This window comes from Papio anubis, chromosome 10 (assembly GCF_008728515.1).
Source record: "Papio anubis isolate 15944 chromosome 10, Panubis1.0, whole genome shotgun sequence".
NCBI classification, from domain to species: Eukaryota; Metazoa; Chordata; class Mammalia; order Primates; family Cercopithecidae; genus Papio; species Papio anubis.
The window spans coordinates 80,799,998-80,824,004 of NC_044985.1; the positions used below are offsets into that span (position 1 = coordinate 80,799,998).

The 24,007-nt window shown below is 40.9% G+C and overlaps 1 protein-coding gene across 11 annotated transcripts in view; it reads right to left on the reverse strand.

The window, feature by feature from the left end:
• The window catches only part of ANKRD44 (ankyrin repeat domain 44), a 345,963-nt gene that overhangs the window by 217,687 nt on the left and 104,269 nt on the right, over nt 1-24,007 (reverse strand). For all 11 annotated transcript variants that reach the window (XR_004176609.1, XR_004176608.1, XR_004176610.1 and 8 more), the window contains exon 2: nt 4,393-4,476. Coding sequence is in view for 8 of the 11 variants with exons in the window: in XM_031651434.1 (XP_031507294.1) it covers nt 4,393-4,476 (84 nt within the window). In the remaining 3 variants the exon portion in view is untranslated. The remainder of the gene's footprint in view (nt 1-4,392; nt 4,477-24,007) is intronic.

The following is a 24,007-nucleotide window of genomic DNA, read 5'->3' on the forward strand; positions in this document are numbered from 1 at the left end:
CTGCAGATCCCAAATATATGAAAAGTCAGCCCTCCCTGTATGCAGGTTTCAGATCCCACGAATGTTGTCTTTTCAATCTGCCTTTGGTTGGAAAAAAAATCTGCATATAAGTGACCTGCCAAGTTCAAAGCTGTGTTGTTCAAGGGTCAGCTACAGTTTCAAGCAGTAGTCAACAGTGATTAACGCAGGACAAAATGCTCTTGGAGTTGAGGGTAGAAGTAGGTTTCTTTGGCTGGGTTGAGAAGGTGGTAGAGAAGACAGAAGAAAGGAAGTGAGAAGTGGGACAACTTAATGGAGGAAGTAGTAGGTATGGAAGGACAAATAGAATTGGAAGAGTGGAGAAGTGAGAAAAGTGTGAGAGAATAGAATAAATCCCAATGAATCAAGTCATGTGGTTAGCTGGGGCATAGGGTTTATAAATACTATTTGGGAAAATAAATTCTGAAAACACAGAGGCCAAGCTGAATGAGATGGCTTTCTATATCAGGATCAGCTAATGAATGGGTGATTTACACCAGAGAACGTGTGATCCATCAAAAAACATGGAGAGATGAGGCCAGGGGAAGGTGAAAAACTCAGAACCTGGGACAGAAAAGAATAATTAAGTGAATAAATGGAGGAAAGAAAGAAAAGCAAGGGTAAGAAGACAAATATGGTCTTCCAAGTAACAGGTGGCTCCTGCACTATTTATTTTCCTTCCTTGACATGTAAATGCATGGTTATCAGCCCCTTTTCACTTTTGAAATGCACCTCCAGGCTTAGCTCTCCAATCCTTATGTGTCTTCCATCTGTCTATGCCCTTTCTTAACAACCAATTCTCCTAAACTACCTAATCCACCCCCAGCAAAAACAGTCACTATGACTCATCCGCAAAGGCACTGACAAAAGAAAAACATGACAAGAGGACATGCTGGATAAGAGTGTGGGATCAAATGATCTCTGTACACACCTGAAGGAGGGGAAAGGGGGAGCTAAAGGGAGAGTCTAAAGAGGGATGAGCGGAACAAAAGGGCCCGTGGACCCCGAAAAGTGATAACATCAACCTAAGGAACTCAGGCCTTCTTTGTGTTCTTCATCCATCCATCCATCCATTCATTCATTCAACCACTCTTGTGTTCATTTCTCTCCCTCCCTGCATCCCCTGCTTCTCTGCTGCCACACACCCAACAGCCCAAAAAGGCAAAGCAAATTCCTATGTATCTCTCAAGCCTCGAGTTACACATCACTTTATCAGGTCCTCATGATTAACCTTCTCCCTACGTAGCATCCCAGATTTTTTCTTTGAAAAATGCGTCACAGTGTGATTTCTCATTTGTTGACTACTCTGCTATGTTGTAAGCTCTATCATGGAAAGGGTGTCTTCTCACTGCTGTGTCCCTAGCACTGAGCACACAGTCTCAACTCAGCAAATAACTGTGGATGAGTAAGACATCTCCCAGACAAGTAAGCGGCATCACTAGAATTCCCTAGAATTCTCTGAGACCAAAAACTGGTGTGGCCAAGATTGCTAACTACTCAGTAAAATCCATGCTCTCTGACTCTTTGGGGGCACACAGATACACTAATTCTTCACCCTCCCTTGTAGCTAGGTATGGCCGTGGCTAAATTCTGGTCCATGGAATATAAGCAGAAGTGATGTATGCCAATTCCAAGCTGACCCGTAAAAATCCTTCCATGCTGGCCAGGTGCAGTGGCTCACACCTATAATACCAGCACTTTGGGAGGCCGAGGCAGGCAGATCACCTGAGGTGAGGAGTTCAAGACCAGCCTGGCCAACATGGTGAAACCCTGTCTCTACTAAAATACAAAAATTAGCCGGGCATGATGGTGGGTGCTTGTAATCCCAACTACTTGGGAGGCTGAGACAGGAGAATCACTTGAACCTGGGAGATGGTGGTTGTAGTGAGCCGAGGTCACACCACTGCACTCCAGCCTGGGTGGCTGAGTGAGACTCCGTCTAAAAAAAAAAAAAAAAAAAAAAATACTTCCATGCTTTTCCTCCATGCTCTTTTTCCTTTTAGGGGGCAGGACTGCACACAACCCCTTTGGTGATCTTAAAGATCACGTGTTGCTACCTGGGATCCTGTTTGGAAAAGGACCACCCCTCTAATATGTTCATAAAGAGAACTAAACTTCATACATCATACATCCATCATACATTTAGGGGTCTATGTGTGACCGTAGTTAACCTATCTAATTCAGTGATAAATTATAGCTGAAGTTAAGCTCCCCTAACCTTCACCAGCCAGCAACTGATTGTCACTTTCCCAAAAAGAAATAAAGGCCATTCAGGGGCCAGCACAATCTTTTCAGGTATGTATGACAGAACAAAAGTTCCATCTGCTCATGATCATTAGGAAAAGACAGTAACCATGCCTTGGGCTTCTGGGCTTGGGCCACAGCCACAAAACAGGCTGGGTGGATTCCGGTGATGTCAGAACACTGGAAAGGGAGCTTGCTTGCCTGGCCTCGTCTCAGAAGTACAGGTCACAACCCGCAGGCCCTGGACAAATGCCCAACTGCCTTCTCGAGTAGTTTGTCCCTGGCCTCATCTGTGCTTACCTTGCAAAAATGTCACAAACCATAGTCCTGTTGTGCTCAGTGCCAGCTGGGAAGACGCTGCCAAAAGCTTTTGCAAAAGCCACACCAACCTGCACTGCCATAGAACAATGGCTGCACCAAATGACTTGCCTTCTGAATAAAGCATTCAGCCAACCAGACAGAGATACCTTAGACATAATCTACCTCCCCGTGGCAAATCTCCTCTTACACTGAAGATGTAGTTGACTACTTCTATTTCTACTTAACACTAGAGACTTTAAAGAGAACTCCTCTCCCTGGTGGATTTCAGTATTTCACAATTGAATTACATTAAGAGAATTAGTAGCATGTACTGTACATAACTGCTTGTTCAACTCAAGTCTAGGAAACTACTAAAAGGGTAACTCATTGACTAACTCTTTTTACCTTTCTTTATTGAAGGTTGGTTTGTTTGTGTCAGGACCTTTCAGATACAGTGGTTCTTAATCTTTTGGGAGTCAGGTACGTTTTTAAGAACTTGATGAAATAGTTTGATCCATTTCACACAAAATATGTGTATAGTGCACATATCTACCTCCTGTGAGTTCAGAGGGCAAGCACAATGCCTAGTTCATGCACTGATCCCAGACTCAGAGTCATGAACCTTTTAAGGGCAAGTGTCAGCAAACTTCCCCTAAAAAGCCAGATAGTAAATATCTTTGGCTTTGTGAGCCACATATAGTCTGTTTTACAACTACCCAAATTTGCTGCTGCAGTGCAAAAGTAGCCAGAGATAATACATAAATGAATGAGTATGGCTGTGTTCCAACAAAATTGTATTTATGAACATCAAATTTGAATTTCATGTCATTTTCATGTGTCACAAAATATTATTCTTCTCTTGATTTTTTTCTCAACACTTAAAAAATAAAAACCATTCTTAGCAGGAGGCCTGCAGAAAAAAATGTATGATGTACCATAGGTTGCCAACCACTGTTGCAGGGCATGGTTTCTAGGGGTTCATCACCTTGGGAAAAAAAAAAAATTGCATCTCTATTATCACTGACTTCTAATTGGAATTTAGCACTTCCTTCCACTATGAATATAGGCCATAAAGCACAGTAGCAACATCAGTAGCTGTAATGCTGTCACCAGCAGAAATCACAGGTATGTTCATATTGCATTAGAGTTGTTGCAGACAACTCAAAATACTGATTATGCTCATCACTATTTTTAAATTATGCTCATTCTTAGATCTTCTGCTGTATCTGGTTATTTAATCAGATTTTTTTTTTTTTTTTTTGAGACAGGGTCTTACTCTGTCACCCAGGCTACAGAGCAGTGGCATGATCAAAGTTCACTGCAGCCTCAAACTCCTGGGCTCAGGCAATCCTCCCAAATGTGCCTCCTGTGTAGCTGGGAATACAGGTATACATCACTATGCCCGGCTAATTTTTCTTTCTTCTTTTTTTTTTTTTTTTTTTTTTTTTTTTTTGTAGAGACAGGGTTTCACCATGTTCCCAGGCTGGTCTCAAACTCCTGGGCTCAAGTGATCTGCCCACCTCAGCCTCCCAAAATACTGGGATTATAGGCATGAACCACTGCGCCCAGTCTAAATGTGTTCTTTTTTAAAAGCACATATATTACCATATCACAAATTAGATTTTTAATATTTGGATAACGTATTTCAATAACTGATTTCCATTGTAACCCCAGATATTTTATTTCATATATAGAGTTTAAGAACAGTGTCCTGAGAAACAGTGTGGAGCTTTCACCAGATACCAAGAGTCCATGGTATATAAAAGGTTAAGAGCCCTCTCCTGCTCCAGGATAACGGGGCCTGAGTGGCAAAACCACAGCATCTCTTACCAGAGTATTCACATCTTCAGTTTTATGGATGAGCATCCGGATCTCCTCTGGATCACCGCTGAAGATTGCCTGGACCAATGGTGGCTGCAAACACAAGAGAATGGGAATCAGAACTAAAATTAATACATCTGATCACATACAGATGCAGATGGTGAGAAGATCTGTTCCTTAAAAGTTTATTCAACCATTATCAGTTGGCGGACAAAGATGAATAAGACTCAGATGAACCCTTACGAGAAGTCCAGTGGGAGAGATATTTACATAAAGAAATAATTATTATACCATCTGAAAGCCAGGCCAGATAGTCTCTAACCTGAACTATGAACTAAAGTGAATGTACCATGAACATCACCCATCATTGAAACTTTGATAGGCCCTTAAATCCCTGACAAGGAAACTAACAAATCTGTGGTTTTGTGTATACAATCCGTGTTATGAATTGAATCGTATCCCCACCAAAATTCATATGTTGCAAGCCCTAATCCCCAACGTGACTGTATTTGGAGACAGGGCATTTAAGGAGATAATTCAGATTAAATGAGGTCATAAGGGTGTGGCCCTGATCTGATAGGACTGGTGTCCTTATAAGAAGAGGAAGAGACATCAGAGCTCACGTTCTCGTTCTCTCTCTCTCTCTCTCCCCCTCTCACCTCTCCCTCTCTCTTCTTCTCTCTCACACAGGAGGAAAGGCCATGTGAAGACACAGTGAGAAGGTGGCCGTTTGTAAGCCAGGAAGACAGGCCTCACCAGAAACTAACCCTGATCTTGGACTTCCAGCCTCCAGAACTGGGAGAACAAAAATTTCTGTTGTTTAAGCCACCCAGTCCATAGTATTTTGTTATGGGAGCCCGAGCAAACTAAAACAGTTCCCTGTGATTCCTCTACTTCTTTTAGACAATGTTCCTTGTTATCCTCAAATAATCCCATTCCTAAAGGATGCTAATGGCCATGTTTCTGGCCACCAGAACACTTTTGTGTCAATATTTGGAAAACCCTTGAAATCATTCCCAAATGCCTCCCATAGTTTTAGCCAACAAGTACTATCTTAAACATGATTACATCTACTGCTTATTAAAAGTAAGTGGCATGATGGCAGGTCAAGGAAGAAGAGGGGGATGTTACCAAGCTCTTACTATTGAACTCATCTACATTAAACAAGACCCCAACATGCAGTAGAAGCAAACACAGTGATGTAAACACAGCCAAAAGAACAGCTAGCTCCGCTTGGGTAGGAGGCTGGGTAAAGAAGACAAGTGTGTATCCAAAAAAGCTTAAGGAAGGCACCTTAATGAATAAGTATGAGTTGCTGACAGGGAAGGAAGACAGAGGGAGCACAGGTGTGCAAAGGTGTGGATGTGCATAGAACCTGATATGTTAGTGACCAGAGTGTAAGGTAAAAGAGGAACAGTGGCAGGCTTTGGAGTTGATGTTGGGCTTGCCCGTTTGGCAAAAAAATCCTATTCAAAGCCAGTCTCACACTTGCCAGCCACATGCAAAGCCCATTTCTACTTGCAACTTGGGGGTGAGCATGATGATCGCTGCCCAACCTCCTCATGGGATTGTTATTAGGATCAAATGAGGTAGTTCATGAGAAAATCTCCTGTAACCAGACAACCCTACATAGATGTGTTCATTAAGAAATGTTTCACGATGACAAGATGTAGTTGATAATTTTCTTTTAACCTTAAAATCCTTGGTAATTATGCACACACACATGCGTGTGCGCACACACACACACACACGCCTTCACTCAAACTTCTAGAAATACATTAGTCCTAGTAGTCAATTAGATGACAGCAGTTTCCCCAACGTGTCTGACCATAAGAATCACCGGAGATGCCTATTAAAACAATATTCCCAGATCCCTTTCCTAAGGATTTAATACATCTAGGGTGGGGACCTGCAAATCTAGATTCTAACAAGAACCCATCAATTCTTAGGAACTGGTGGCAAACACTGGTCTTAGGTGAAATCACTAGCGTCACATACCTTGACCTCTCCCTGTGATATGCTGTTGGGAATGTGAGTTGTCGTTTTCCCCATAAACCCTCTTTTCTCTTTTTATCCTCCTGTTGGCTTTCTTACAGGTTATGTTGCTGTTTATTGCTAGTTTGGGGGACCAATATAAGTACTATCAGTAAGACAGAGTAAGATTCCTTGAGGAAACACTATGTAAAAATGTCAGATTGCAGAATGGATATTTCAATATGCCAGGAATTTGTCCATGGGTTTCTCCTCTGCCATAAAAATTCCCAGCGAATGAACACATATATCTTTTTTTCCTTCTCCAAAATACCCTCTCAATTCTGCTTCTTGACAAGGTGTATGGATAGTTTCTAAAATTGCCAACAATTAAGTAGCAGGAAAGACATCTTGAAAAGAGTACAACTTTACTGCTAGTTCAGTCTTAGCTACTTGCTCTGCCTAAAGACAAGCAGATCCTTCCACACTCCCCCAACTACCTGCTAACCAAGTCTCTGTTCGGGTTACATCTGCCCCGTGGCAAGGACCACATTTCACACAAGACACAGAGCCAGACACAAATTCAGGGTTTCAACAAAAAAATATTGACTCTTGTTTATCTGCTCCATAATTCTCCATCTGCTGTGCTCATGGCCAAATGCTCATGTGTGCATTTCTGCCTTTTTGGACCTTACGAGAAAACAAACAACAAACCTCCACAACCAGAGAACGATAAGTAGAGGCAGTGTCTGACAAGACTTTCGTGTTAAATCAGGAGTGGTCAATCAACAGCTGAGCAGTTAAGATTCCAGGGAACAAACCCAACCCAGTAGTTAATGCACCACTACTTAAGTCATTTTACGGGAACATAATGAGGTGAGCAAAGTCTCCCAATCGCGAGTGTATGGAATACGTACATTCTGTTGCATTCACTCAGTCCTCACACTTCTGAAGAAAGGGAAGCATTCCAAGCTATGGCTGGAATGTTACCAAGGAGAGGCACCCCAACAAAGCTTCCAGAGAAGGGCGCCAGCACCGTCCCTCAGCAGGGAGTGGTGCCTCTGGGACTATTGCTGCTAAAAGCTACTCTATAGAGAACTGTCAAGGCACAGACTCCCCAGGAACCATTAGGAAGAACAGGCTGAGCTATCATTACAACTCTTCCAATACTGAAGTCACATATATGCATACATATGCTCCTAGGTACATATGCATACCTATCTATACTCAGGCATGCATGCATAGAGACACGTGTTGATTCATATACAAACCCCTTCCACTCCCCATGGAATAGAAAAGCAGCTGTTCTCCACATCCCAAAGTCTTGCCATATGGACATCTCTAGCCTCAGCTGTGCCATGTGGCTACTGTGACATCGCCTTCACAATTATGAATCTAAGCATCACGGGATTTCAAACTAGAATTTCACAGATAACGTGCTTTGCTTCAACTGAAGCTGTGGGTTTGTATGGATATAATTATTGAACTAAATTACCATGATTCTTGAGTAAGTAATATTTATTTTTTAAATATTATGACTGCTTACTTGTTTTTTCTCTCCACACTCCCAAAAACATTCCCAGAGAACACTTTGGCACTCCCTTTTGTTGGAATTTTAATGCGATCCTGCTGTTTTATTTTTCCCTAGGTAAACACTTAACTTAAGAAAAATATTGAGGAAAAGATATATCTAAATACTATCTCTATTACATGATTTTTAAGGCAGAGAATATTCTAATGACAATATTCTTGCTCATAAGTATCAAGGACACATACTCTGTTGTTCATTAATTTTGCAACCATTATAACTTTTGCAGCTTTTGCCTTAATTTAAATAAGGCTTAGAAGCAAAGTCCCACCTGCACAAGAGCAGAGTCCCAAGCCTTGGCAGATACAGATACTTCCTTTTAAAGTTTCACACATTTTAGCACTAGCATATATAACACAAGTGCTTTGTGTACAGTAGGGTACAGAGTTGAATAAACACAAAATTGTAACAAGGGTCAAAATTGAGAAAAACAAATAGCGGTAGGAAAAAAGGAGATTCAGATACCATGAAATCATTGATCATCATCCCCTAAAGAAGTTTAAATTCTTAAGAGAGGTATGCAGTCTTTTCAGCTTCAATTGCTAGAATTTTGTTAGCATGCTTAGCAGCTGCAAAATGATTGTCAGTGCTGCATATATTGGTGCAGTCCCTCTGGTAGATTCAGAAGACAGAAGGACACTTTCTGGGCCAAATTTACCAAAGGCACAAGTGGGATTTGTTGTTCAGATGGGACCTGTCCTTGCCTTAAAAATCACCAACAACTAGCCCTTTACCACCTTTCCAGGAGTGTTATCAGCCGCCTTCTAGAGGTGAATATCTGCCAAGCTGATGACACTTGACCCCTCTAAGATAGAAATGTGGAACAGAAAGGCCCCTTGATCTTATAAATTTTGTAGCTGACCTTGCTAACCCTTGGAACGGAAAGCTAATCAGTCAAAAGCCACTTTCTCTACCCACATCCCCTATTGGCACATCCAATAAAATATTCTGTTTTTATTATCACCCTGAAAACAAACTGGGAAAATACCAGACTTCCAAAAATAAAATGCTAAATCAAATATGCACTAAGGATAGTTATTCTCAAACTTTGAAGTAGAGTCAAAATTCCACTAGGGGGAGCAAGATGGTAATTTGTTACCTGGGAGATAAAGGCAAAGGTTCAGGGTGTGTAAATTAAGGAAGTTAGATAGTTGAAAAATCCACTTTATTAAAAACGTAAAAGAACTCAAGCTTCAGAAAGAGTTCTTAGTCATAAGTAAACATGCACACCATGCACATACTAAAACAAACAAACAAAAAAACACCAAACAGAAAATTTCCTATTGACCCCTGAGGGTTCAGGTTTTAGGAAATAAGAATAAAACTATCTAAAACCTAGGTGCTAAGGTATCATTTTCATCATTTGTAAAATCCAATTGAATTACTATGTCAATTCCACTAAAAAAAAATATGCTACTAATGTCATCAGACGCACCCTCCATTTAAGAATGAAGCCCATCATGGGTTCTACAAAGAGAGCCAAGCTAGTTTAGAGTATCCACTCCATCCGGCTATGAAGTCATCAATGCCCTCCCACATTCCGCAAAATCCCCTAATCAAACCACCATTTTGATTTTTGCTAAAACCACTGTAGAGTGTATCGTACTTTCCCTTTGTCAGAGTTGCATGCTCTGTACTAATGAATTGGCTTTGGAAGATAGGCAGAGTGACAGAGGGCTGTCATTGAGCATTGGTAACTACAGTCAATGGTAATAAGCCCAAGCAGCATCCAGGGATGCTCCCGCATTTCATTCCAGATCCTGGTGTGTTGCTTGTCTTTTTCTGATTAGATTGGAAAAATAAAGACTCCAAGTCTAAAAGAAAAACATTTTGCATTCCAATCAGAAATGGGTGTTGGGAATCAATAGCCAAGAAGCAAAAATTGATATTCTTAAACATCTGTCCCTCCTTGAGCATTCTGAGTACATACGTCATTAAAGTAAGATGGGAGTGTGTTATTAGTAGCTGATAGCTGATACAGCAATAATCTAGCCATATGAAGCCATCAACTTATATGAACAAGCTGAAACACTTCATTAGGTAACAACTGTTTTTTGTAGGAAGCAGTGCTTGCACTTTTGCGAAAGGATAATAAAAATTTGTTCAAGTCACTAGATTTAATGAACAAAACCTGCTAACTCAATTCATGTGAGTTCTGCTGTGTGATCTGCTGCAAGGATTTCATTGAGTTCTTCCTGAATATAGACCACCCTTTACTTGAGAAGTTCACTCCATCCCAGAAAGATAATGATTATCATAAAATCAAAATCTGTTCCTCTTAAGTACCATAAGAACAATAAAAAATACACTGAGTCCTTATAAATACATTTTTTTAAAAATCAGGGAGCAAGGCAGGACTGCACATCTGAAAATGTCTCCTACAGGCTATGCTGCAGAGTAAATACATATAATATTTTCCATTACTATTAAAAACAGAAAAAACATAAAATTCCATGTAATAGTCATACCCTCCCTCTAAGTAGCATATTTGTTAACTCTATATTTAACATTATAAAAAAAGAACTACATCTAATTAGAAAATGGAGAAAATTAATGTATTATCTAATCTTTTCCCAGTGAAAATAACACATGGGTACTGACTATGAAAGAGTTACTCAAGGACCAACTACCCCAATTACCCAATTTCTGGAACATTTAATCCTTTGTTGCTCCTTCCTTTCCTGAGATTCTCTTTGGGTGTTTCTCTGCTCTTTAATACCACTAGTTATCACCCTCACCCAATGGCCAACCCAAAGTAAAATGAAATTCAACTTTGTTACCAGTTACACACAAAAAGTTAGGCCAAAGGAAATGATGAAATAACAGTATCAGTTAAATTGAAATCTGGAGGCAATGTTAATTTTTATTGACCTCCTTTTTTTCCACAGCAGAAAGATTAATGCCATGGTATCAGACTGACCTACAATTAAATCCAAGCCATTTCCATTTCAGTTTTCTCATCTCTAAGATGGGGTTACAATAGCCATTATAGATTTGTTTAAAAAATAACATAAAACATGCAACATCCCCAGCATGGGGCCAGATGCCTGATGTGCATGCAATGAAAATAGGGATGGTTGTTTACCTTGAGTTAACAAGCTCAAAAACCTTAATAGACAAGTACATTTATGTGCATCCTAAAAAAGGAAAAACGAGGGATCTTGAAAGATTTCCTAAAATATTACAGAGTCAATAAATCGAGTTAGGATTATAACCCACTCAACACCACCTCTAAAGCAGAGGGGCCCATCATAGTGGGAAAGAAGCTTTTACAGGCCCAGGAACAAAAATTAAACTGAGCATGACTTGGCCTTTGTTACACTGAGCAACCTCGAAAATGTCACAGTCTCTCTGTACTCAGAAGTCGAATCTATAAAGACAATAACTCACTGAACTAATACATCATTTCTTGTTGACTAATCAAAAGGTAACTGCAAATATTCATGCCTGCTTGATGGGACCTGAGATTGCAATTTCACTACTTAAGGTTATCATAAACACATGTAGTTACACCTTTCTTCTGGATCTCCTGATGGACATAAAGGAAATGGATTCCCTGTTTGGAGCTGTGACAAAGTCTAACAATTTGTCTGTTAGTGACAAAGTTGAGACTAGAACTTAGTTTTCTTGATTCTTGCAACTCAGTACTTTCTCTCACATGTAATATGTATATAAAATTCATGATCAGAATTCGGCTTCAGTTTCAACATACCCCCTATGGAGAAATATTATACACTAAGGAAAAAGCTGCCATATATGAGATACATTCTCTCTCTATATATACACACATACATATTTACACAAATAGTGGCCAAATGAATATATAGATAGATAGATAGAGATATAGTTCCTTGCAACAAAATAGCTAACAATAAAATAATCTTACCAAAAGACAGAAAACAAAGGGCTACAGTCTTTCAAAGTTGAGGGGGCTCAGCATGGGTCTGAGTTACAAAAATGAAGAAGGTAGTCACTAAGCAAAATTTTGAAGGATGAGACTGGGGACTGGAGAGTAAATCTTTCATGTTGGAAAATAATAGAAAATGAAGTTAGAAAAATGAATAACTGGGTCGGGGGAGCATCACATCAGCATAAGGAGCTTTAACCTAATCTTTTTGGTGCGATCATAGCTCATTACCATCTCAAACTCTTGGACTCAAGCAATGCTCCCGCCTCAGCCTCCCAAGTAGTTCAGACTACAGGTATAGGCTACTGTTATACTTGGCGAATTTTTAATTTTTTTTTTTTTTTTGTGGAGACAGGGTTTTGCTATGTTGCCCAGGTTGGTCTTGAACCCCTGGCCTCAAGCAATTCTTCTGCCTCAGCCTCCCAGAGAGCTGGGATTACAGTCATGAGACACTGTACCCAGACTTTACCTAATCTTATGGACAAACAGGAATGGGGGTCTTGAGCAAGAGAAAGGAATAGACTTTTCCCAAACATTTAATCTGGCCAAAGTGTACACTGAGTATTGGAGGAGAGATTGGAGTTAGAGACCCAGTTAGAAGGTTGTTGCTACAATCCAAGCCATCACAGGGAAGAACTTTCCCATCTTTTTTTAATCACAGTCTCCCCAGGTGCTACTTACAGGGATACGGTGAAAACAGCAGATACAGTTTTTGGTTCTTTGATGTCTGCTCTATTCCTGGATGCAATTTTGGCCCAGCATCTTGGCCACTTTCCTTCACTCTTTATATATAGCCCAAATCTCTTGCCTCTGAAACACTAATGTTTCCAGGTGAAACTGAGGTTACTTCCTTTAGTTCTGGAACACTTCCATTTTTTCCCCCACAGAACCTCTGCGGATGTAAGCTCTGTTTTGTCAGACTTGTCACTTGATCGCTGAATTTAAATCATAACATTTCAAAAATAGGCCACATCCATAAAGAGAAAGGCAAATCAAAACAAGGCAGACAGCCTTTGCCAAGTGCCATATTTCTATCAGGATCTGCTGCCAACTACCCACAGCTTTTTTCACTCTGTCTAGTTTCAAATGGCTTGAGATCAAACCTAAACTTTAGCTAAGATAATTAAATTGTGGTTGGGGAGTTAACTTTTAAAGAAAGCTAATTTGGGCAAAAGGACAATGGATCCAGGAGGTTAGTTCATACAGAATATTTAAATCCGTGTAATTTTAGTGAAACTAAAAGAACAACTATATATAATTCTGCAACAGTTTCCTGTTTTGAAAAATTGGTATAGCGGTTTTATTTCTCATCTTGGCTTGGGTTACATTCTTTGTATAACTGTATCTTATTGCATATTGAATTCATGTAGTTTCAAACATGAGAGGTGAATTTAATAATGTTAATCAATATAAACCACTTTAGTGAGCTTTGTGGGGAAAAAAGAAAAATGGCCAGAAGATGATTTTCAGGGTTGTAGGCATATTCAGTATAATGTATTTGTCTGTTCAAACAGAGACAGCAGTTCAGTTTTAGGGTGCACCCGGTATGTGCATCACTTATAAAAAAAAAAAAAAGACAACAATAAAAAAGTATTCTTTATTTAAAAATAGCAGAAAATGATCCATAACTACAGAAATATCTTCTTGTAGTCGTAATTTTAATTTTTGAGAATCTCACAAATTGGAAGCTAAATAAAGCAATTCAAGTGTTCTTTAAAAACAACAACAAAATCAGCATGTGGAAATGAAAGGTATTCTCAGAAAGGTGGCAATCTCTTGCTATATTTGAGGAGGCTAGAACTACTGTATACAAGATATATGGATTAACTCAGTCACATTAAATCATTCATGATTCAGGCAACTCCAGATTGGGTTTGTCTAAAATCTGTTAGCACCTGGGTTCTTTCCAAACACCAGCAAGCAATTTTCACACAATCAGGCCTTTCCAAAGCCCATGACAATTTTCCTTTAAACCCTCTCCTTCCCTTCTACTGTTCTTTTCTTTGAATTCCACATGCATTCTTGGAAAGACAGGGAGCAGTTAAACTCTCACCACCACTCCACAGATGAGGGACTAGCGACATGTGCAAAACTGAGTCACCTTCGTGGCCCTGGCCATTCTGGCCATTGTCAATTTTTTTTTTTCCTAAGGCATCTTGTTACAGCAACCATTCTAAAATGTAAGGCAGTGGGTTGACCAGGATCTGAATTAGCTTCTGCCTCAGATGATGGAGGGTCCCCTACTCCCCTCCCAGCCAGAAATTCACATGGAATGAAAATCTATTAGAGAATCCCTTCAGTGTAGTCTTCCAGGAAGCATCTTCTCATTTCCCCACCCAAAATCATGGCAAGGACATCCAGTGACAGATGTCAAAGGGAAAGGATAAGGCAGCAGGAAGAGAGAGGAGCCTGAGAGACTGAAAAACATTCAATAATATAAAATGGGAAAATGAGAAAGTCTGCAAAAAAAAAAAAGAACAGTCATATCATATTTCCTTTCAGAGACACCAACCCAATACATAGCTCCTTTATTTCTTTACACACTACCCCCTCCAACAAGGGATAAAAGATATGTTTTCTAAAACTTAATCTGGTACATTTCAGAAAACAACATTCAATTCAACAAAGATGTATTAAGCATAAGACATTTACTGAGCATAAGAAATTCAGACACTGGGCAACTCCTCAAGGATCTAGAACTAGAAGTACCATTTGACCCAGCAATCCCATTACTGGTATATAACCAAAAAATTATAAATCATGCTGCTATAAAGACACATGCACACGTATGTTTATTGCGGTACTATTCACAATAGCAAAGACTTGGAACCAACCCAAATGTCCATCAATGATAGACTGGATTAAGAAAATGTGGCACATATACACCATGGAATACTATGCAGCCATAAAAAAGGATGAGTTCATGTGCTTTGTAGGGACCTGGATGAAGCTGGAAACCATCATTCTCAGCAAACTATCACAAGGACAAAAAACCGAACACCACGTGTTCTCACTCATAGGTGGGAATTGAACAATGAGAACACTTGGACACAGGAAGGGGAACATCACACACCGGGGCCTGTTGTGGTGTGGGGGGAAGTGGGAGGGATAGCATTAGGAGATATACCTAATGTAAATGACGAGTCAATGGGTGTAACACACCAACATGGCACATGTATACATATGTAACAAACCTGCATGTTGTGCACATGTACCCTAGAACTTGAAGTGTAATAATAAATAAATAATTCAGACACTGGAGGCCAGGCACAGTGGCTCATGCCTGTAATCCCAACACTTTGGGAGGCCAAGGCAGGTGGATCACTTGAGTCCAGGAGTTCGAGACCAGCCTAGACAACATGGTGAAACCCCATCTCCACTGAAAATGCAAAAATCATCTGGGCATGGTGGTGCACACCTGTAGTCCCAGCTACTCTGGAGGCTGAGGTGGGAGAATCAACTGAGCCCAGGAAATTGAGGCTGCAGTGAGCCATGCTCACACCATTGTACTCCAGCCTGGGTGACAGAGTGAAATCCTGTCTCAAAAAAAAAGAAAGAAAAAGAAAGAAAGAAAATAAAAGAAAAAGAAAGAAATTCAGACACTGGAATGTCAGAGTCAGTCTCTCCCTTGATGAGGTTACCAAGGTGTAACAGGAAGTATGCAAATACACACAGCTGGAATGTAAGCCACATGCTGCAGAATAAGTGCATGGAGAAGGGAGAGAAATTATACCTGGCCTCCTGAAAGATGCAGCCTCTGCAATGAATATTGAAGACTACGGGGGATTTAAACAGGTAGTGATGGATGGAATGGTAAGGGACTGTCCCTTCTTCATATTCAGAAGGCTGTGAGCAGAAGCTGGGGAGCCTGAACATACACAGGGAACAGTTTCATTTGGCTGGAGCAGGGGAGAAGTGAGGTAAGCTTAGTAGACAGGTATCCTATCATGGAAGGTCTTGAATACCAAGCTAAGAAATTTGAGCTCTCTTCTGTAGAACTGGGGGAGCAGTGGGTGGTTTTTGAGCAGGGGAGTGACCTAAGATTTGTGCTTTAGAACAATCACTCTGGAAATGGACTGTATGATGACCTAGAGGAAAAGACTGGAGTGTCATAATGAGTTAGGAAACTGCAATAATAGTCTGCACAAAGGGCTCTGGGGATGGAGTACTACTCAGTTGTTACAGGAAGCATTCTTCTGGTGGTAATATGTGAATCTAGAAGGTAAATTTGGCCGGGCATGGTGGTTCACGCCTGTAATCCCACCACTTTGGGAGGCCGAGGCAGGTGGATCACCTGAGGTGGAGTTCAAGACCAGCCTGGCCAACATGGTGAAACCTCATCTCTACTAAAAATACAAAAAATTAGCCAGGCATGGCGGCATGCCCCTGTAATCCCAGCTACTCGGGAGGCTGAAGCAGGCAAATCACTTGAGCCCGGGAGGTTGCAGTGAACTGAGATCGTGCTACTGCACTCCAGCCTGGGCGGCAGAGCAAGACTCCATCTCGAAAAATAAAAATAAAGTGTAAATCTGTCTCCACCTTTAATATAACAAGGGCTAGCCTCCTCAGGAGTGGCTGCCTAAGACTCTGACGAACTTCCTCCACAAGATACAGGGCTCGGGACCAACGCCAGCCCTACATCGGCGGAGGAGCACCGGAAGTTCTGCAGCGCGGGGTTTCTTTGCTCTTCCACCTATGCATGCTCCTTCTCTCCAGCGGCTTACCGAGCCTGGTTAGCTCTGAGACCGGAAGTTCTGAAGTCAGTTAGCATCCTACATCTGTACAACCTGCTGCTTCTCTCCCCACTCCACCACAGAAACCAGAGCCTCGAGGCTTTTAGTTTGGGTGCTGCCTTCACAGTTTAGGTTTTGGTAAGAAGAAAGCTTATCTTCCTGTCATGAGAAGAAAAAAAAAGATGTATCTTTACGTAACGAGCTGAAAGAACAAAACAAGTATACCTAAGCCAAGTACATGCTGTCTTTATTTCTTTATTTCCACACTGAAATTTAGTCAGGGATAAAACTTACTTTTTTAATCACACGAAGTTTGAAAAATAGGAAGTACTATGGGAAACACCTAATGCATCAAAACCCCTATGCATTTTACCTTTCTTATGTTTGCTGGGTTTTAATCTTAGTAGGTTTCCTGTTGCAACAATACAAAAACAGATAAAGAAAAAACTTAATAACCTTTCCTACCACAAATGTGAACAGCCCGTGTTCTGATTGGTAGGTACAGATACAGATATATGAGATTGTCATTATTTATCATCACAAAATGGGATTTTACTATTTCCCCACACACACTTTTTTTGAGATGCGGGTCTTGCTACGTTGCCCAGAGTGGTCTCAAATTCTTGGGCTCAAGTGATCCTCCCACCCAAGGATCTGTAATCCAAGTAGTCTATGCATACCACCAGGCCTGACTTATTTCCTTCTCTTACAATTTGCAAGAATAATGATGTACTGAGGACATCCCCCAGGTCAATAGCTACAGAATTAAATCATTTCTCTTAACTCTATATAATACTATTCCATTGTATGGATATACCATAACATATTCAATTATTCCCCTTTGAATGGGCATTTGGTTTGTTTCTAGTTTGTACCACAACAAACAAGCCTCTACCAGTGCTTATCCACATTGTGCAGAGAAGTGCTACCAGAGCCAAAAGCATTTTCTGAGTACCTACAATATGCTATTTTTATGAAATATACAAAAGAAATGTGTGACATAGTCCTTTCCTAAAAGAGTGCCAAATATAGCTGGGGAAATAAGCCTAACCCACACAAAACACTTAAACTGTGTAAGACAGTACTGAACCATGTTCTACAGACCTCATGCAAATGGATGCCAAGTTGTCCTTCTGCACAATGACAGATTGGAGAGGTAATCTGGAGGTCCCTTTAGCCATAATATTCTAGGAGCCTTCTCTGATTCAGAAAAGGGGAAGCATGAAAGGCTAAGAAGTCAGAGTGGTGTTTCTGGAGGAGGCAGGACTTGAACAAGGCCTGAACATGGTTTAGATCGAGGGAGGGAAAAAAAATGTATTTTGGAATGACAAATGAGCCAGGGCACAGCACTGACTTTAGACATGTATATGTTCAGCAGAGTGACAATAAGCAGTTCCTTCTCCAAGTTACAGCATTTCTAAACACCGTCTTCTCATACTCCTCCCACCACCACCACCACCCACCAGCCTCTGCTTAAAGATATAAAAAATTCCCAAGCTTGGCTGCCGCAGAACATCACACTAACACTGATTTAAAATGCACTACTTCCAGACAGCGCGAGCTTGAAAATACCTCTAAATCTCTTCCCTCCCTGTCCTTCTCATGCCCTACCCTGCCCCCTGCCAAAACACATACAATGTTTGCTGCGTCCTTCAAACAACAGTAGTCATTTAAGCTGCTCCTGCCCATCTGGAAAATAATATGAATAACATGAAAGAAAGTCATAATGAAGTGACTGGAATTTAGCAACAAAAAAGATCTCAGTTCTTTTGATAATCAAAAACTGCTAAAATGTTGACATTGATAGTCATTACTGTGTTGGTCTTTCACTCTATGTTGCAATAATATGTTTGCAACTTCTCCAAATCCATTTAAATGAAAATATTTAATAACGAGTTTTAAATTTTATCATTTGCTAAATACGATTTGAAAGCTGAGTGTATGTCCTGATATATATAATGCCTTGAGACTGAATATAAGTAGCTCTATGGAAAAGTTCTGAAAATGAATTAGGCATGAGTAAATTAATGTGCTTTTAGTCTCAAAGACTAGAGATTAAAAAGGCATGTGTAATTTTTAACTGAGAGGTGGTGCCACAGAGAAGTCCATGATTCTCTCTTTTTCACTACCCCTCCCAGCTTAAAATTAGCTTGCAGCGTGTTTTTTAAACATTAGGAAAACAAGATGCACTCCCAGGATGTTCATGTGAAGGACACGTGTGAAGACATAATCTTGATAGTCATATTACAGAAAATAAGGGAGTGAGTTACTGAGTTTTTAACAAGGAGAGAGTTACTGAGTTTAAATAAAACTTAATTTGCTGTGTGTTTTTATTTAGCTGAATTTTGAATGCCTATGGCCTCCGTGGCACCAGGCAACCACAAAGGCAACTGAGGTCTGAGACAAGGCATCAAGGAGGTAGGGTCCTTTGCCCTCCTGTGGCCCAACTGACATAACTGAGGTTGGTTCCTTTTTTGGTATCCACACCCTCCTCTCCTCACCAACAATCCCCCTGACATTCGCTCTGAATGATGTAGACCCCGTGAGTGTTGTTGCATGTTAAATTTAGATTTTGGAATCTGCACTGCACACCTTATGTCAAAACTCAGAGTTGTTGTGTTTATATTTTTGTTTTTGTGTTTTGTGTTTTTATTTTAGATGCAGGGGAGACACGTGCAGGTTTGTTACACAGGTGTATTGTGTGATGCTAAGGTTTGGGCTTCTAATGATCCCGTCGCCCAAGTAGTGAACATAGTGCCCCATAGGTAGTTTTTCGACTCTTGCCCTCCTCCCACCCTGCCCCCTTTTGGGATTCACAGTGTTTACTATTCCCATCTTTGTGTCCTTGTGTAACCAATGCTCAGCTCCCACTTGTAAGAACATTCATAGCCATTGTTACCTCATCACCGTGTAACATTCCAGGGGTTTAAAACACACAATATGATCACAGTTCTTTTGAGATCATGGTTGATTGTCCTGACAAAGGATAACTTTTGGCTGCCCCTCCGTCCACCCAGCGATAGAAGTGGACTTGGCAAAAGGCAGGTGGCCTGTGACAGCAGCGGCCTGCCCGGGCACGCAGAGGCTTGCTCTTGCTTTTAGAGTACTTGGTACATTTGGCACTGTGCAGCAACTTTTTGCTTCTTGAATTGTGACCAATCAAAAATGATGAAACAAGGCCATTGAGGGGAGTTGAAAGAAATTAACTGATGTGCCAGGAGTCCTGGTCTACCCTTGATCAGTAGGAGTTATATAATGGAGGGCAAGTCACAGAGCGGACAGAAACCTCTGTTTTCTTACCAGAAATGATAGGTCCCAAATGATCGACTCCTCCAAGAACAAGGAAAAAGATGAGATTTTAGATGGGAAAAAAAAAAACCAATAAGGGGTGGTCTAGGTGACTATAATATCACTCTGCCAGAACAGCTAGACAACCAAGCATGTTGCACACAGCAGGGGAAGTAGCAGGACCAAGCTGCTCAGAACTGGTCAGAGTAGTGGACAATTTTGTGCAGATCTTACAGGCTCTTTTTTGTTTTTTGTTTGTTTTGAGACGGTCTCGCTGTGTCCCCCAGGCTGGAGTACAGTGGCATAATCACAGTTCACTGCAACCTTGACTTCCCTGGTGTCAGGTGATCCTCCCCCATCAGCCTCCCAAGTAGCTTGGACTACAGGTGTGCACCACCACACCCAGCTAATTTTTTAAAAAAAATTTGTAGAGAGGGGGTCTCGCCATGTTGGCCAGGCTGGTCTTGAACTCCTGGGCTCAAGTGATCCACCCGCCTTGGCCTCCTAAAGTGCTGGGATTACAGGTGTGAGCCACCATGCCTGGCCTTTTTTTTTAAGACCTAAATGGACGTAGAAGAAATTCAGCTGCTGTTTTTTGGCTGGATTGCATATCAAAATCCCCTGGGAAACTAGGTCCCACCCCAATAAGCCTGATGTAGTATCAAGGATGCAAATCCTAGCACAAGTGCTTGCAAAGGCCCTCCAGGTGGCTCATACAGCTTCAACACACATGCAGCACTGAATCTGATTCTTCATATCAACACCTTCGAAATCCTACTCCTTTGACCCCATCATCCCTCTTCAGGGAGGCTGTCCTATAGAAATAATGAGATACACAGACAATTTTTGTATAAAGATGTTCATAGCAACACTATTTATGACAGGAAAAAATTAAAAGGGAACCAGTGTCAAAGCTAGGGAAATGATTAAGCAAATTATAATACATAAAACCAAAAGAGATATACAAATGGCCAAAAAGCACATGAAAAGATGCTTAACATCAGTCTTTAGAGAATATAAATCTCTAAGAACTATTTCACCATTTCTGGTGTGTGTGAGATACCATTTCACACACACTAGATGGCTAAAACAAAACAAACGAAACCCAGAAAATGGTGTTGGTAAGAATGTGAAGAAATTGGAACATTGCTGATTGGAATGTATAATAGTGCAGCTGTTGTGGAATTTTATTTAGCTATTTAGCTTGGTAGTTCCTCAATAAGTTAAACATAGAATTACCATAAAATTCAGAAATTCCATTGCTATGTGTATATACCAAAGAACTGAAAATAGGTGTTGAAGCAAAAACGTGTACATAAATGTCCACAGCGGTATTATTAACAATAGTCAAAAGGTAAAAACAACCCAAGTGTCCACCAACTGGCATCATTTGATGAATGGATAAACCAAATGTGGTACAGTCATAGAGTAAAATATTACTCAGTCATGAAAAGGAACAGCGTATAATGTTAGATGCTACAACATGGATGAACCTTGGAAACATTATGCTAAGTGCAAGAAGCCAGACATAAAAGGCCACATGCTGTATGATTCCATTTATATGAAATAGCCACACATAGAGACAGAAAGCCAATCAGCAGTTACCAGGGATCGGGAGCGGGAGGGAACGGAGAGAGACTGCTTCATGGATACAGAGTTTCTTTTGGGGTGGTGAAAATGTTCTGGAATTAGTCATAATGGCTGCACAACACTGTGAATGTACCTTTTAAAATGGTTAAAATGGTCAATATCATGTTAGGTGTATTTTGCCACAATAAAAAAAAAACTATGATACATAAAACAGAATATTTTACTAATTAAAACTGACCTTTTGAGGGAGTTTAATGAGATGTGGAAAATGTGGAAAAAAGCAGTCTATGAAACTATGTACAGTTTGATCTCAGCTTCATAGCGTATAAATATGCACAGAAAAACAAGGACTAGAAGAAAATTTATAAAAATGCTAAACAGGGTTATTGGCAGATATACTTTCTTTTTTTGTAATTTCCAAATTTTCTATAATATTATGTTTATTATTATTGTTAACTATCATTTTTGTAAACATGAAAAGAAAAATGTTCTTTAAAGATGGGACCATTGACACTTTGGATCACAGCTAGGAAAAGATAATGAGAATAACAAAGGCTCTAAAAACATGTGACATGATGATTCAGGTTGGGGGGCTAGACAAAAGTATAGAGTGGTGGAGGCTGCAACAATCTGGAGAATTTATGTCCTGTCCAAAGCTGAAATTGTGGCTCCAGATCTTTTGAGTTTTCAAGAGATGCCAGAGCTCCAGACGTTTCAGTGAAATGCCCTGATTTTCAAGTGTTGGCAACTTATTCAATATTTTTCAAACACCACAGGCCAAACAAAACACATCTGTGGACCGGATGTAGCCCACAGGCGCCAGTTAACAAATTCTAGTTTATAAGAACAGGAATGCTTAGCCTGGAAAAGAAAAACCTTTGAAGGGATATAGTACTAGTAACATCAAGTATCTGAAAAATGACTATGTAGAAGATGGTGTGGATTAATGCATGTGTCTCTAGAAGGCAGAACCCGATCTAAAGGCTGGGTGTTCATAGAAGCAGAATGGGGCACAATCTATAAGGGAGAGGTCTCTATTAGAGCAGTTGTCCAGCAAGAAACAGCTTCAAAATGCAGCGAGCTGCCCATCCCTGATGTGCTCCAGCAAAGGCTACATAACCAGGATTCCTGCTTTGGGTCAGAAGTTGGACTAGGTCAAAGGCTCCCAATTGTGGTTGCACATTAGAAACTTGAAACAAAGCATACAGATTACTGGACCCTGTCCCAGAACCACAGAGTAAGGTCCAGGAGTATTTTTAAAAAGCATCCCCGTTGGGTATATACCCAGTAATAGGATTGCTGGGTCAAATGGTATTCTAGTTCTAGATGATTTAGAACCACTTAATCTTTGACTGTAACACTGGTATTCCAGTCCTGTGATCCAGGGTTTTACCTATCTGGCCAGTAAGGAAGGGAAGAAAGGATTGAGGAAAGGAAGAACAATGTACCGGAGCTCATTATGGAGCAGGCCCTGTGCTGCTTTCCTTATGTCATCTCACTGTATTTTTCACAACAACCTGGTGAGTTGTGAAGTGATGTCCTCCACCCCGTTTCCCTAAGAAAGAAACTGGGGCTTGGAGAGTTTGGGAATGGCCCAATGTGACTGCCAGTCACTGGGATGATCTTTCTGGCTCCAGATCCCATGCTAGTTCAACTATGCCACATTGCCCTCTTCACACCCAACAAACATTTTTCCAAGTGCCCATGGTGGGCCAGGCAATGTATTAGGTGGCAGGGATTCTGCACTGATCAAGATACAGTCCCCAAGCTCAAGAAGCTTTGGAATCTAGAGAGGAAGAAGAAAAGTAAACAGTGACATCACAGTGGGAGCAACAGGGTCATATGGGAGGGGCACCCAACCCGGCCTTGTGTCATCAGGGAAGGCTTCAGAGAGGAGGTGACCACTAAGCTGGGGAAAAGAGATTCCAGGGTGAAGGTGCAACAACATCTACAGAGACCCAAAGATCAGAGGAAGCCTAAGCCTACCAGGTGTAGGGAAATGTGACTAGTTCAGAGGCTGGAGTGTGGGATGCAAGGAGTGAAATTGTAAGGTAGGGCTGGCCACACTGAGACCTTGTCACTAACTTCAGAGAAACAGGAAGCAAGTAAGACTGAACAGAAGGGGGTGACATATGCAGATTCACATTTTAGTAGCTCAGACTGGCTGCGGAGAGGAGAATGGATTGGTGGAGGGAACACATGGGAGGCTGTGGCAGTCATTCAGCTAAGAGGGGATGACAAGCCACACAAAAGTGGTGGCACAACAGAAGATGTGCAGCATAGAGATGATGTTTTTTCACTCATTCACTCATTCTTTCAGTAAATAATATTACAGAGCCCTTGTTATGTGCTGGCCATTCTGCCTAGGCTGGACATACAAGCATGGGTAAAAGCAAATATAGTCCTTGCTGCCGTGAAGTTCACACTGTTAGCCCTCTGCTAGGGAAGAGATGTTTAGGGAAGTACTTTCAAAAGTATTAAATAAGGCCAGGCGTGGTGGCTCATACCTGTAATCCCAGCACTTTGGGAGGAGAGGTGAGCGGATCA